Genomic DNA, 14,214 nt, shown 5'->3' on the forward strand with positions numbered 1-14,214 from the left:
ACTAGCAGACAGCCGCCTTGCTGCAATTGCCCATCGGCCGATGCGACCCGTCTGCCCCGGACACCCGACCCGCCTGCGGTGGTATCCGCCGTGCTCGCGCTAGCCCTGAACGCGCACGAACACCGTTTCCCGCCGGGCTTGCCATTATTGTATGCAAGCGGTCCCGACTATACCAGCGCCGACCCGCATGACTAGTAGCTCACACAGTTACCGCCGCCATAGCTTTCCGCCTGTACCCGACAGCCGTCCTGGCCCTACCCAGCTCCCACATACTGCACCCAAACTTGGCCGTCTTAGGCAGCAGATGAATCTGTGGTCACACTGAGTCGCATGCATTCGCTGGCTGGTTCAGGAAACCGTAGCCCCACATGTTCGGCCATCTGCGCCTGGTCTCGTGCGCAGAGCTGGGCTTGCCTTGCCGGTTAGCCAACCGGTCATCTCTGCGCCAGCAGAACCTACCCGCCCTCGATTGATCCCAGGAAAAAAGCTTAAAAAAAAAATTTGTTATAACGTCGCGACGACGCAACCTACCCAGCAAGAGAATCAACTCCCCAATCCACGTCTACTCGCTAGAGAAGGTCTTCCAAGACCTCTGTCTTTTTGAACCACCCTTTGGAAGCTAGGACATTGTCCCGATGGCTTCGTTGCGCATTCTGCTTGTTGGTGGCGGTGGCCGTGAGCACGCTCTGGCCTGGAAGCTGTCGCAGTCGTCGCTTGTGGAGCACATCTACGTGGCTCCTGGTAAGTCACAGAGACGGGGAGGCTGTCGGGCGGTAGCCGTCGCAGTGAACGCCCGACGGACGGGCAGCAACGCGGGCTGCCGGCCACTGTAGTGGCGGCAGAAGACCGTAACGGCCGCGGACGAACAGCGCTGACGAGGTGTTTTAGGCAACGGCGGCACGGCACGCGGTCTGAAGAATGTGTCGAACGTGCCCATCGACAGCGCGGACTTCGCGTCGCTGGTGAAGTTCGCGCTGGAGCGCGAGGTCAACCTGGTGGTCCCCGGCCCCGAGCAGCCGCTCGTGGACGGCATCGAGACGGTGTTCCGCAAGGTCGGCATCCCGTGCTTTGGCCCGTCGGAGGTCGCTGCGCGGATGGAGGGCTCCAAGGCGTTCTCGAAGGACTTCATGAAGAAGCACCAGATCCCCACGGCCGCGTACGAAAACTTCACGAGCTTCGAGGCGGCCAAGGCGTACGTCGACAGCGTGGATCACAAGGTCGTGATCAAGGCGTCGGGCCTGGCGGCCGGCAAGGGCGTGCTGATGCCGACGACCAAGGAGGAGGCCTACGCTGCGCTGACGGAGATCATGGAGACCAAGGCGTTCGGCGACGCTGGCAACGAGGTCGTCGTGGAGGAGTGTCTCGAGGGCGACGAGCTGTCGATCCTGGCCATCAGCGACGGCTACACGGTGATCGACCTGCCGCCGGCGCAGGACCACAAGCGGATCGGCGACGCCGACACGGGCCTGAACACGGGCGGCATGGGCACGTACGCGCCGGCGCCGATCGCGTCGCCCGCGGTGATCAAGGAGATCCGCGAGACCATCATCAAGCCGACGATCGACGGCATGCGCAAGGACGGCTTCCCGTTCGTGGGCGTGCTGTTCACGGGCATCATGCTGACCAAGACGGGCCCGAAGGTGCTCGAGTACAACGTGCGGTTCGGCGACCCCGAGACGCAGTCGATCATGCTGCTGCTCTCGGCCGACACGGACCTGGCCGAGGTCTTCCTGGCCGCAGCCGAGCACCGGCTGGACTCGGTCGCGATCAAGGCGACGACCGACTTCGCCGTCACCGTCGTCGTCTCGGCCGGCGGCTACCCCGGCGCGTACCAGAAGAGCGACGAGATCACGCTGGACGCCGTCGACGCCGACACGGTCATCTTCCACGCCGGCACCGAGTGCTCGGCCGAGGGCAAGATCCTGACTGCCGGCGGGCGCGTGATTGCCGCGTCGGCCAAGGCGCCGACGCTGCGCGAGGCCGTCGCCAAGGCCTACGCCGGTGTGGGCGCGATCCACTTCGACGGCATGTACTTCCGCAAGGACATCGCGCACCGCGCGTTCCGCGACGAGGCCAAGGGCCCCGAGCCCATCACGTACGCCTCGGCCGGCGTCAGCATCGAGAACGGCAACGTGCTCGTCGAGCGCATCAAGGCCAAGGTCCGCAGCACGGCCCGCACCGGCACCGACTCGGAGATCGGCGGCTTCGGCGGCATGTTTGACCTCAAGGCCGCCGGCTTCCAGGACGCGCTCATCGTGGCCGCCACCGACGGCGTCGGCACCAAGGTCAAGATTGCGCAGGCCGCCAACGTCCACGACACGGTCGGCATCGACCTCGTGGCCATGAACGTCAACGACCTGGTCGTGCAGGGCGCCGAGCCGCTCATGTTCCTCGACTACTTTGCCTGCAGCAAGCTCGACGTCGACGTCGCCGCCGCCTTTGTCGGCTCCGTTGCCGAGGGCTGTCTGCGCTCCGGCTGCGCGCTTGTCGGCGGCGAGACCGCCGAGATGCCCGAGATCTACGCCGAGGGCGAGTACGACGCCGGTGGCACGGCCATCGGCGCCGTCGAGCGCGGCCGCGTGCTGCCCAACATCGACGCCATGGCCGCAGGCGACGTCCTGCTCGGCCTGGGCTCGGACGGCGTGCACTCGAACGGCTTCTCGCTCGTGCGCAAGATCCTCAAGACCGTGGGCCTGGAGTTCGACGCGCCGGCGCCGTGGGACCCGGCCACGTCCGTTGCGCACTCGCTGCTGACGCCGACGCACCTCTACGTCAAGCCGCTGCTGCAGGTCATTGCCAAGGACCTCGTGCTCGGCATGGCCCACATCACCGGCGGCGGCCTGGTCGAGAACACGCCGCGGATGCTGCCGAAGCACCTGTCGGCCGAGATCGACGCCGCCACCTGGCCGGTCCTGCCGGTGTTCAAGTGGCTGGCCAAGGCCGGCAACGTGCCCAAGGACGACGCGTTCAAGACGCTCAACCTGGGCATCGGCATGGTCGTGGCCGTCAAGCCGGAGAACGCGGCCGAGGTCCAGACCATCCTGGAGGCCGCGGGCGAGCGCGTCTACACGATTGGCAAGCTCGTGCCGGCGGTCGACGCGGCCGAGCGGTGCACCATCGTGAACGCCGACGCGGCCTACTAGAGGCTGCAGCTGCCGCCGCCCAAGCTGGCTGGCTAGCCACATTAATACATTGCGTTTGGGGTACCGGGCCAAGAGCCGAGCCTTGGCTGCGACCCGCGGGCGCGGGGCGGCCCACTGGCGCGGCGGGTCAACCCGGCGGGTCAACCCGGCGGGTCAACCCGGCGGGTCGACCCGCGGCGGTGCGCGACCCGCCGCGGATCGCGCGCCTAGCAACGGCCTGTAGATCCGCGCGGCGACGGAAGCTGCTGCCGCGTCCGATCGTCGGCGTCCGGACGCCGGCGATCGGCCTAGCGCGCCCGCGTCGCCACTGCGTGAGTCGGACGCGTGGGCGTCCGCGTGGACCTGCGTGGGCGGCGGCGCCCGCGGACGGACCGCCGGGCGGCCGGGTGGGTCGCGGCAGCGCGGTTGCCGTGGCAACGCGCCGGCGTGCTGGGCCGCGGCCGCAGCGCGCCCAGGCGCCAAGCGCGCCGAGGCTGCGCCACGCCCCCCTGCGACGCTGCGGCGGGCCGCGCCACACCAGCCACGTGGCGCCGGCGCGGCGCGGCCGCCGCTACCGCCCGGCTGCGCCACACCGCCGCACCGCCCGCGCTAGCCCATGCCGCGCGTTCCGCCAAGGGCTTGCAGGATGACGTCGTCCCGGCCGCATGCGCCATGCATGGCGGCGTGCACCCGACGTCAAGCTGTCCTGCCGCTCGCTACCGCTAGCACGGCTCCGCCGTCCAGCTTGGCGCGGCCGCCCACTACCCTGATCCCGCCAGGCGGCCGCGGCTGTGCCACGGCGGCGCCCATCTTGGCCAAAAATACACTCCCGCCCGGTGACACGTCCGCGGGTGTCTGGCGTGCCGTGGCAGGCTGCCAAACCTGTTCTTGGACAGGGCTGTGCCGCGCGTGTCGCTCCCAACTGAGTTAGCGCGACCCAAAAGATCACGATTGGCGCCAAAATGTCCCGGAGGTCTATTCTTACCACACATTAGAGTTTGTTTGCGTACCAATATGCTGGGCGCGAGCCACGGCTCTGGTTTATTAACTCGACTCGATCCCCCGGCGCCAAGTCAGACTCGCACTGTATATAAACGGCTCCGCGGGCAGACTCGGTCGGAACAGCACACATCCGCCGCCGCCGAATCGACAGTCCGAGCGCAGGCTCGCTCACCCTACATGAAAATCGCCAGCATCCTCGCGGCCGCCTCGCTGGCGGCCTCGGCCGCCGCGCTGCCGGCGGCCGTACCCGCGGCCAAGCCCGTCCCGGGCGTGCTCTCGCTCGACATCACTGGCCAGCACCCGTCCGTGGTCGCGCGCCGCAAGCACCGCCGGCGGATGCTCGCCCGCCGCGACAACGGCACGGTCACGCTCGATCTCGAGAACGACACGTCTGAGGGCGCGTACCTGGCCAACGTGACGCTGGGCACGCCCGCGCAGACGGTCCACCTCCAGCTGGACACGGGCTCGTCGGACGTGTGGGCGCAGTCGTCCGAGAACACGGCGTGCGACCAGCAGGACTACTGCGAGGTCACCGGCACGTTCGACCAGGACGAGTCGTCCACGTTCTCGATCGTCAACAACGACTTCTCGATCTCGTACGCCGACTCGAGCTACGCCCGCGGCGACTACGCCAGCGACACGTTCGGCTTCGGCGGCGTCGAGATCACCAACTTCACGTTCGGCCTCGCGCTCAACGCGACGTCGAGCCTGGGCGTGATGGGCATCGGCTTCGCCGCCGACGAGGCCTCGGCCACCGAGTACGACAACCTGCCCGACCTGCTCGTGTCGCAGGGCCTGACCAACGTGCGCGCGTACTCGCTCTGGCTGAACGACCTCGACTCGTCCGAGGGCCAGATCCTGTTTGGCGGCATCGACCGCGGCAAGTTCTCGGGCTCGCTCACCGAGATCGACATCGAGCCCACGTCGGGCACGACCTACGCCGAGTTCCTGGTCATGCTCACCGGCGTGTGGGCCCAGGCCAACGGCACCAACTCGACCGTCATGGACGACTCGTCCTACTACGTCGTCCTCGACTCGGGCACGACCTACTCGCTGCTGCCGACCGACATCGTCGAGGGCATTGCCGAGGCGCTTGGCTCGAGCGGCTACAACGACCAGTACGAGCTCTACATGATCGACTGCGACAACCGGTCCCAGAACGTGACCATCCAGTTCGAGCTCTCGGACGAGGCCTACATCGAGGTCTCGGCGGACGAGCTGATCGTGACCGTGGCCGAGACCTCGCGCGGCGACGAGACCTGTGCCGTCGGCCTGCAGGCCGGCTCGGCCTTCAGCAAGCGCGCTGCGCCGGACGCGCGCCACCGCGCGCGCGCGGCCCCGGTCGACCCGCGCCTGGCCAGACGCGCCTCGGAGGCCACCGACACGAGCACGTACATCCTGGGCGACACATTCCTGCGCTCGGCCTACGTGGTCTACAACCTCGACAGCAAAAAGGTCTCGCTGGCCCAGACCGCGTTCAACTCGGACAAGACCGACATCGTCGTGCTGACGTCGTCGTCGTCGAGCTCGTCTCCGACCGGCGAAGGCTCGTCGTCGTCGTCGAGCGGCTCGGCGGCGCCGGTCAACCTGCCGTCGCCGCTGTGGGCGCTGGCCGTCGCTCTTGGCGTGGCTCTCATCTTCTAGGTGTTTGATAGTTAGGCATGTAATAACACTGGGTTTTGGTAGCTGCGAGTAGACGGCGCCCCTGCGGGTGGCGCAGCGCGCCTGCGGCGGGCGCAGCTGCGAGCCGCACGGCGTGCGGCTGGGTCACGCACGTGCCGGCTGGGCGCGCCGCACGATGTGCGGCTGGTTGCCGCCGCACGCCGTGCGGCGCTGCGCGTCGCGTTCTTTTCTGCCGCCTCCCAACCTCGTCTGCCACACAACCATGACCATCGAGCGGGGAGAGCCCTCCAAGAGCGCCGCCCGGCCCGACGAGGCCGAGCTGCCCTGGTACGTCTCCGGCCGCGCCCGCTAACGCCAGGGTCGAGAAGTATAGGCCGGTCGTCCTCGGCGACATCGTCGGCAACACCGAGACCATCGAGCGGCTCAAGATCATCGCCCGCGACGGCAACATGCCGCACGTCATCATCTCGGTACGTCCCCCGCGCCCGCCGCTGACCCCAGGGCATGCCCGGCATCGGCAAGACGACGAGCGTGCTCTGTCTGGCGCGCACGCTGCTCGGCGAGAACTACCGCGAGGGCGTCCTCGAGCTCAACGCGTCGGACGAGCGCGGCGTCGACGTCGTGCGCAACCGCATCAAGACGTTCGCGCAGAAAAAGGTCAATCTGCCCGCCGGCCGGCAGAAGATCGTGATCCTGGACGAGGCCGACTCGATGACGGCGCAGGCGCAGCAGGCGCTGCGGCGCACGATGGAGATCTACTCGGCCACCACGCGGTTCGCGTTCGCGTGCAACCAGTCCAACAAGATCATCGAGCCGCTGCAGTCGCGGTGCGCGATCCTGCGCTACTCGCGGCTCACGGACGAGCAGGTCCTGCGCCGGCTCATGGAGATCATCAAGGCCGAGGACGTGCAGTACTCGGAGGACGGCGTCGCCGCGCTCATCTTCGCCGCCGAGGGCGACATGCGCCAGGCCATCAACAACCTGCAGAGCACCGTGGCCGGCTTTGGCTTTGTCTCGGGCGACAACGTCTTCCGCGTCGTCGACTCGCCGCACCCGATCGCCGTGCAGGCCATGGTCAAGGCCTGCCAGGAGGGCAAGATCGAGGCCGCGCTCGAGACGCTGCGCACGCTCTGGGACAAGGGCTACAGCGCGGTCGACGTGGTCTCGACCATGTTCCGCGTCGTCAAGACCATGGACAGCCTCAACGAGTTTGTCAAGATGGAGTACATCAAGGAGATCGGCTTCACGCACATGCGCGTGCTCGACGGCGTGAGCACCTATCTCCAGCTCACCGGCTGCCTGGCCCGCCTGTGCCGCGTGGCCCAGACCTAGTCCATAGCAATCTAGACCAGACTGCGACCGACCGCCGTCAGCGGCCCGACCGCGTAGCGAAAGCCGACGGCGCCGCCCACGAGCGCGGCCCGGTACGCGTGCGTGCGCCAGACCGGCCCCGGCAGCGCGCCGAGGTGCGGCACCCCGAGTGAGTTGCACAGCGCGTGCGCCGCCGTCGGCACCCACACCGACCCGGTCCGCACCAGCAGCAGCGCTGCGTACCAGCCGAAGATCGTCGTGAACACGAACTGCACGGCCGCCGAGATCAGCGCGAACTTGAGCGCCCGCGGGTCCGCCAGGTACACCTCCAGCGCGTGGTGCGCGTGCGCGATGCCAAAGTACAGCGGCGTCGTGAGCACCGTGCGCTTGCCGCCGACGCCGGCGAGCAGGTGCAGGTACACCATGCACCCGCGGAACACGATCTCCTCGGTGAGAGGGCCCTGGCGTCAGCGTGCCCACGCGTGTACGTACCACGATGTAGTTGCGTAGGCCGATCCACGACACGGCCGAACGCGCGTCCACGGCCAGCTCGCGCGGCTCCGACAGCCGCAGCAGCACCGGCCCGGCAAACAGCAGCAGGGTGGGCGCGACCGCTGTCCGCAGCACCAGCCCGGCCGACGGCAGCGGCCACAGATACAGCGCGCGCCCGGCGTCTGCGATCGGCGCGCCGCCGACGGCGCCGGCCACCACGACGGCCAGCACGGACGTGATCGAGATCACGACGACCCGGGCCTTGATCACGGCCACGTCGTCCCGGAAGACGGTCGCGCTTGGCCGGGTCGCCGGATAGACGTACAGGCAGCCGACGTAGGCGACCGTGAGCCCGGTGCACCAGAGAAAGAGCGGGAGGGGGTCGAGCGCCATGATGGTGAGGAGGCGCGCTCGCGCCGAAAGTCGTGCCGGCGCCGGCCGGCGCAGCGCGCCAGACGGAGTCCGACGCGGCCGCCTGGGGACGGGCCGCGGCGACGGCCGGACGGCAACAACGACGGCGACGGCAGGACGGCGGCGGCGGCAGCGCATTGAGGCGCCGCGCACGCGCGCCGCACGCCGTGCGGCTCGGCGCCGCACCCACCGCACCGGTTCTACCAAGCGCCCTGAAACGCACTACGTCGCGGGGCCTACGCGGCAGCCAGCCGACTGCCTAATTGAGCCGTGTAACCGCCGGCGGCTGCGGCCGGCGGCTCCGGCGTGCTGGATCCGCCGTCGGCGGCCGGCGGCCGCGGTCGGACGCGGTCGGACGCGGTCGGGCGCGGTCGGACGGTCGGGCGCCGTCGCACGTCGCGCCGCAGACGCCCCGCCGCACCGCCGGCATGCGCCGCACAAACACAAGGGAGAGTTGATTGCTATCTACTGGCGCGAGGCCTTCTGGATCCTGCTGTCAGCTCGCCCTAGCGCTCACATACATGTTGACCACCGAGATGTTGGCGTCCAGAAACCGGTGCACGCAGTTCGAGATGCACGGCTCCTCGTCGCGGTCGAGCGTGCCGGTCGCGATCGGCTTGGTGACGCACTTCTTGAAGCACATGTCGGTGAAGTCGTGGACGGCTGCGGTCAGCTCGGCGCAATGCACCACCTACACGACTGGAACTTGGCCTTGGAGTTCTCCTGCTCAATCCACTTCATGAGCTCCAGGCGCGCGCCTTCGTCCAGATTGTCGAGAACCTTGGGGTCGATCTCGGCCATTGTTGAGAAAATTTTTGTGTGCTGCGAGGGCTGCTGCGCTGGGAGCTTTTGACACGGTGAGCCGCACGCGGTCGAGGAGCCTGGCGGGCAGCGTCGCCGGCGCGTTCGCACCGGGACGGTCGCCGGCGCGCGAGCTCGGGCGGCGACTCTGCCAGGGCGGCTGCGTGTGGAGCAGACAGCCGCCCTCCGAGCAGACGGCCCGTGCGGCTATATGCGGCTACATGCCTGCCGCAGGCAACACGCCGGCAGAGTCGCCGCCGGACGCTCGCCTACCGCGCCCCCGGCGGCAACCCCGCCGGGGACACCGACTCTTCGGGCAGGGGCTTGGTGGCTGTCGCAGGCAGCCTTCGATGGCGTCTCTGCCGCGAGTTTGTGGCTCCACCATAGTGTGCCCTACGGTCGGCGGCTATATGCGGCTATATGCCCGTTTGGCCTCGCTTTCAGGTCTGGCCGCCAGCGAGCCGTGGCCGGGCCAGGCTCGGCCGCACAGGCCAGAACAACGTCCGGGCAAGCGCGGAATGTCATCGATAAGCGCGGGCCTGTGTTTTGCCCCGACCCGGCATCGATCCTTGTGGCGTCGACCCGGCCAGACCCAGGCACCGCACACGACCGCCCCGCAAGGGCAGAGTCTCCGCGGTGGCAGGGCAGCCGCGCAGGCGTCCTCGGCGGTGTGGTCGGCCAAGCCCGGCAGGCCGTCCGTGCAGCTGCAGCCGTGCAGTTCGGGCTCGCTGGGTGCCACCCCGCATCGGTGGGCCAACCACCGGCCGGGACAAACGCACAGTGGCCACGCGGCGCCGCCAGGCTGCAGCCACTTTGGTCGGCCGCGAGCGTAGCGGGCGTCCGCCCCTATATGTAGCGGCCACGGCCTCGGGCCGCCCAACGATGAGACCATGAGCGCCCTGTCCCTGATCGCGGTGGGCCAGCTGGCGACACACGCCGTGCTGCTGACCGCGTACCTGGCGGGCGAGCCACTGGACCCGCGGCTGCGTGAGACGACGGCCGTGTTTGGGACGTTCGCGTCGTGTAAGTAGCCGCCGAATTTGCTGACGCAGGCCGCGTCCTGAGCGCCGCCCTGGCGTTGGCCGTGTCGCTCGGCACGAGCTGCCGCGAGCCCATGATCCGCGCGGTGGTCGCGCTCGACTTTGCGGGCGGCACGCTGCTGGCGCTGGCCGTGCTGACGGCCGTGCTGGCGCAGTCGCACCGCACGCTGCTGCCGCCAGCAATGTCCAAGCTGCCGTACACACTGGCCGCCGGCGCCGGCGCCGTGGCCGTCTACGAGGCCGCCACCGCGCTGGTGCTGCTGCCGACAGCAGACCCGGCGCTGGCGCGCACCGCGCTGAACCGGCTGGGCACCGCCGCGTGGCTGACGCTGAGCACGACCGTCGTCGTCGCCGGCGCGGCCGTCCGCGGCGACCGCCGCGCGCGCGCGCCGCTCGGGCTCGCCGCCGCGCTGCTGTGCGTCCGCGGGCTCTACGCCGCCGGCGTCATCCACGACGTCATCCGCGGCCGGCCGCTGTTCGCGGACGCAGCCGCCGGCGGCGACTGGCGCACGTTTCTGGCGGCCAACGTCGCGGCCGAGCTCGGCGTCGCCGTCGAGCTCGTCTTCGCCGCCCGCCGCCTCGTCGCCCACCCCAAGCTTCCTCTGTGACCGGATATGTATTGTAATGTACACTGCCGCGCCGCGGCTACTTGCGCTTGCTCTTGCCCTTGGTGCCCTTGCTGGTCGAGAACACGAGCGACTTGTTGCCGGCCCGCTTCTTCACCGCCAGCTTGGACGCCTTCTTCTGCTTCCACTGCTCGTTGCGCGAGCCCTTCCAGCCCGACGTCGAGATCGACTTGGCCTCGGCGCCCTCGACCTCCATCGAGTCGGCGGCCGCGGCCTCGGCCGGCTCCTCCGCCGCCTTGGCCCCAATCTTCTCGGCCAGCCGCGCCGTCCGCGCCTTGTACACCGGCTCGAACACGGCCGCGCGCTTGATACCGCGCGCCCGCACCTTCGTCTTTGCTCTCAGCGACTTGCCCATGGCTGATCTGGTCGTGGCCTCGTTACGCGCTGCGCTCGTGCCTGCCGCTCTGTTCGGCTGCCTGGTCCGCTCGTGCGCCTGGCCTCTGACACTGTCTGCAAGTGTCCTCTTGCGCTGCTCGTGACGGCGCTGTCGTGTTGCCTGCGGGTGGATTTTTTGCGGGAAAACTTTTTCGCCCAGAAGTAAAAAATTTATACGGCTCGCCGTGACGACGACCACCGCCAGCAGCATCACCGCCGGCTGCCCCCACCTGCATCCGCTCAGACGCTCGCTGAGTGTGGTACGTGCCCTTGCGGCCACGCTGACCTAGACCCGACGGACCCATCCCTCCTGGCGTCCGCAACCTGCCTGCCGAGCCTGAGCCCAGAAGCTCGCGCTGCGCGCGCTTGCGCCTCCCGCGACCGGACTGTCGCGGCCCGCACGGATGGCCGACTACGACGCGGATGGCATTTTTGCGCGACACAATGTGAGTGATTGACGTGGCGCGGTGATGGCCGGCCTCTGGCGACCATGGCGGACTGAGGGCGACTCTGGCGGCTGAGGGCGGGCGACCCCACCGACGATTGCACGACGCCTGGGTGGCCGGCGGCCTGGGGACGGCCTGAGACGGAGCTGCGGCGGACGGCGGCGGCGCGGCGGCTGCTGGGCCGTTGCTGCGGCTGCGCGGCGCTCGGTGAATGCCGGCCAGGCCGTGCCCGAGCCACCTACGCCGTGGCGGTGCTGCCGAGAGTGCGGCTCTACGCCTGCCTGAGCCACAGCCGCACAGTACCAGCGGCGACGAGGGGTGCTGGCGGCTATATGCGGCTATATGCCTGCCGCAGACGGCGCCCTCGATGAGCCGCCGCTGGAGGCTCGTCGCACGTCAGGACGGTCTCTGGCAGCGACTGTCGAGGTGGGCTTGTCGGCGGCTATATGCGGCTATATGGGTGCCTGCTGCAGGCGGGACCCCCGACGGCGTCGCCGCCGGAGGCCGTCGCACCGCCACTGCTGAGCCTTGCGGCGGCTACATGCGGCTATATGCTGCACGCCTGCCGCAGGCAGCACCCTCGACGGAGTCGCCGCCGGAGGCTCGTTGCGCCACAGCACAGCCTCCGGCAGCCACTGCGGAGCGGCTATATGCTACATGCCTGCCGCAGGCAGCACCCTCGACGGAGTCGCCGCCGGAGGCTCGCTGCACCACAGCACAGCCTCTGGCAGCCACTGAGGCGGGCCTGCGATACGCCCCCGCGGGCAGCATCCTCCGCGAGTCGCCGCCAGCCGGCCTCGCCGCGCCTACATGCGGCTATATGCCAGTTCACGCTGACCGCCAGGAACTCCTCCGCTACATCAACGTCGACTTCACGGTCCCCATGCTCAAGGTCGTCCTGCGGCTCCTGCAGCTGCCGCTGGTCGGCCGCAAGAACGTGCTGCAGATGCGTCTCGTCGCGCGGCTCAACGAGCTGCGGACGGCCAACGACGTGGCCAACTACGAGCGCGTGCGCAAGTCGATCCTCGACCAGGTCGTCGACGTGCGCAACAACCGCGGCGGCGAGCCTGCCCCCGCCCAGCACGTGGCGGACGCGGCCGTCGCCGTCGGGCGGCCGGCGACCTCGTCGCCCGGCCGCGCCCGCGCGTCCGCGCCGTCGGACGTGGTCGTCTTCCAGCCGTCGCCGTTCTACACGGTCCTGCAGTCGCTGCACTTCCCCAGCCACTGCAACTTCCACCCGGCGTCCAAGTCGTCGTTCGTGATCTCGATCCGGCTGTCGGCGGACCAGGCCGCGCGGCTGCGCGACCAGCCCGACCACCGCGTCTTCCTGTTCTCGGCCTCGTCCGAGAACGCGTTCCGGCAGGCACCGGTGCAGTTCCCGCAGTCGATCGAGATCCGGATCAACGGCGTGCTCGGCCAGTTCAACCTGCGGGGCCTCAAAAACAAGCTCGGCACGGCCAAGCCGGCGGACCTGACCGACTACCTGATCAAGGACGCCGCGGCGCGCAACGTCATCGACGTGACGTACGCGTTCACCAACCACCGCTACACGGTCATCCCGTACCTGGTCAAGACCAACTCGGTCGCCAACATCGTCACGGGCCTGACCGCCGGCCGGCACCTGTCGCGCGAGACCGTGCTGGCCCAGATCGCGCGCAACAACTCGGACGACGACGACGACATCGTGGCCACAGCCTCGACGCTGTCGCTCAAGTGCCCGCTCTCGTTCTGCCGGATCCAGGTCCCGTGCCGGTCGATCCGCTGCTCGCACATCCAATGCTTCGACGCGACAGCCTACATCCAGCTCCAGGAGCAGGCCCCGGTCTGGTCGTGCCCGGTGTGCGAGAAGCCGGCGCCGCTGGCCGACCTGGCCATCGACAACTTCTTCGACGACATCCTGAAGAACACGAGCAAGGACTCGACCTCGGTCGAGCTCGACCCGGACGGCACCTGGCGCGAGCCGGCCAACGCGGCCTCGCCCACGCCGTCCGACGACTCGGACGACCGGTTTGCGGTCGGCGCCGGCTGGCCGGAGCGCGCGCTGGGCATCGTCAACGTGGACGAGCCGGTGGCGGACGCAGCGGACGCATATGGCACCCCGGCCAGCGGCTCGCCGCGCCACGCCGCCGCACGCTCGGCCTCGGCCCGCCAGTCCGCCGGGCCGTCGAACGTGATCGACCTGACGCTGTCGGACGACGAGGACGACCGCGGGTCGGCCACGGCGCCGCCGTCGACCGCGCCGTCGACCGCGCCGGCCTCGGCGCCGCCGTCTGCGGCCGCGTCCGGCCAGTTCTGGCCGCAGCCGCACTGGAGCTCGCCGCAGACCCACAACCAGTCGTCGGAGCGCTCGCCGCTGCACGCGCCGCCGATGCTGCCGCTGCCGTACACGTCCGGCCCGCACGCCAACGGCCACCCGGCCACGTCCCTGCCCGGCCCGACGTACTCGTCGGCGTTCGCGCACGAGCCGCCGTCGTCGGTGATCATGCCGTACCTCGGCATCACGTCGCCGGCGGCGTACGCCGGCCAGCAGCGCCGCGCGTCATCGCTCTCGGACGGGCCGGACCCGCCGCCGGCCAAGCGCACGCGGGGCGGCGCGCCCGAGATCACGGCCGTGTCGTCGACGTCGTCTGGCGCGGGCGACCTGCCGGCCGACGACCTCAACCTGCCGCCGTTCACGGGCCAGTCCGCGGACGCGCTGCCGACCCAGCTCCCGCACTGGATCTCGGCGGTCTCGCCCGAGCGCGCGCCGACGCTCTCGCCGGTCGACACCGTTGACGGGCTCTCGCCGCGGGCGCACGTCGACGACGACGACCTGGACCCGCCGCCGCCGCGGCGCCGCCACGCGCCTGTGCCGGACGACGTCGAGGCCCTGCTCGCGCTGGCCGCTACCGACACCGAGGACGACCGCCGGATCTACGACCGGCTGTCGGCGGACAGCTCGCTGCTCTAGGCCGACGATTTTTGG

At 69.5% G+C, this 14,214-nt stretch overlaps 8 protein-coding genes across 8 annotated transcripts; 4 read left to right on the forward strand and 4 right to left on the reverse strand.

The window, feature by feature from the left end:
• The first annotated feature begins 329 nt into the window (after window positions 1-329).
• Window positions 330-3,211, forward strand: V1510DRAFT_421722 (phosphoribosylglycinamide synthetase). Its single transcript, XM_066934660.1, has 2 exons — window positions 330-741; window positions 889-3,211. Exons 1-2 carry the CDS (start codon window positions 636-638, stop codon window positions 3,141-3,143), a joined length of 2,361 nt encoding a protein of 786 aa, XP_066787217.1. The 5' UTR covers window positions 330-635; the 3' UTR covers window positions 3,144-3,211.
• A 748-nt stretch (window positions 3,212-3,959) lies between these two features.
• On the forward strand, window positions 3,960-5,809 carry V1510DRAFT_421725 (aspartic peptidase domain-containing protein). Its single transcript, XM_066934661.1, has one exon. It carries the CDS (start codon window positions 4,137-4,139, stop codon window positions 5,766-5,768), a length of 1,632 nt encoding a protein of 543 aa, XP_066787218.1. The 5' UTR covers window positions 3,960-4,136; the 3' UTR covers window positions 5,769-5,809.
• A 169-nt stretch (window positions 5,810-5,978) lies between these two features.
• Window positions 5,979-7,110, forward strand: V1510DRAFT_421728 (P-loop containing nucleoside triphosphate hydrolase protein). The gene is made up of 3 exons (XM_066934662.1): window positions 5,979-6,074; window positions 6,106-6,217; window positions 6,249-7,110. The coding sequence occupies exons 1-3, from the start codon at window positions 6,010-6,012 to the stop codon at window positions 7,077-7,079; spliced, it is 1,008 nt and encodes a 335-aa protein (XP_066787219.1). The 5' UTR covers window positions 5,979-6,009; the 3' UTR covers window positions 7,080-7,110.
• Window positions 7,091-7,943, reverse strand: V1510DRAFT_369240 (uncharacterized protein; the record flags this gene model as incomplete). Its single annotated transcript, XM_066931387.1, has 2 exons — window positions 7,091-7,519; window positions 7,551-7,943. 2 exons carry the CDS (start codon window positions 7,941-7,943, stop codon window positions 7,091-7,093), a joined length of 822 nt encoding a protein of 273 aa, XP_066787220.1.
• A 462-nt stretch (window positions 7,944-8,405) lies between these two features.
• Window positions 8,406-8,792, reverse strand: V1510DRAFT_421731 (Tim10/DDP family zinc finger-domain-containing protein). The gene is made up of 3 exons (XM_066934663.1): window positions 8,657-8,792; window positions 8,483-8,624; window positions 8,406-8,451 (listed from the first exon to the last, which is right to left on the reverse strand). The coding sequence occupies exons 1-3, from the start codon at window positions 8,760-8,762 to the stop codon at window positions 8,427-8,429; spliced, it is 273 nt and encodes a 90-aa protein (XP_066787221.1). The 5' UTR covers window positions 8,763-8,792; the 3' UTR covers window positions 8,406-8,426.
• A 132-nt stretch (window positions 8,793-8,924) lies between these two features.
• On the reverse strand, window positions 8,925-10,113 carry V1510DRAFT_421733 (uncharacterized protein). The gene is made up of 2 exons (XM_066934664.1): window positions 9,815-10,113; window positions 8,925-9,785 (listed from the first exon to the last, which is right to left on the reverse strand). The coding sequence occupies exons 1-2, from the start codon at window positions 9,876-9,878 to the stop codon at window positions 9,169-9,171; spliced, it is 681 nt and encodes a 226-aa protein (XP_066787222.1). The 5' UTR covers window positions 9,879-10,113; the 3' UTR covers window positions 8,925-9,168.
• A 286-nt stretch (window positions 10,114-10,399) lies between these two features.
• On the reverse strand, window positions 10,400-11,137 carry V1510DRAFT_421735 (uncharacterized protein). Its single transcript, XM_066934665.1, has one exon. It carries the CDS (start codon window positions 11,012-11,014, stop codon window positions 10,448-10,450), a length of 567 nt encoding a protein of 188 aa, XP_066787223.1. The 5' UTR covers window positions 11,015-11,137; the 3' UTR covers window positions 10,400-10,447.
• V1510DRAFT_398313 (PINIT domain-containing protein) lies at window positions 10,951-13,256 on the forward strand (the record flags this gene model as incomplete). The annotated part of the gene is made up of 3 exons (XM_066931922.1): window positions 10,951-11,063; window positions 11,094-11,249; window positions 12,094-13,256. Coding segments are annotated over exons 2-3 (1,203 nt in total), but the record flags the coding sequence as incomplete, so codon positions are not given.
• Window positions 13,257-14,214: the final 958 nt, after the last annotated feature.

Source organism: Dipodascopsis tothii (genome assembly GCF_038497935.1).
Source record: "Dipodascopsis tothii strain CBS 759.85 unplaced genomic scaffold V1510scaffold_32, whole genome shotgun sequence".
Classification (NCBI taxonomy): Eukaryota; Fungi; Ascomycota; class Lipomycetes; order Lipomycetales; family Lipomycetaceae; genus Neoaidaea; species Neoaidaea tothii.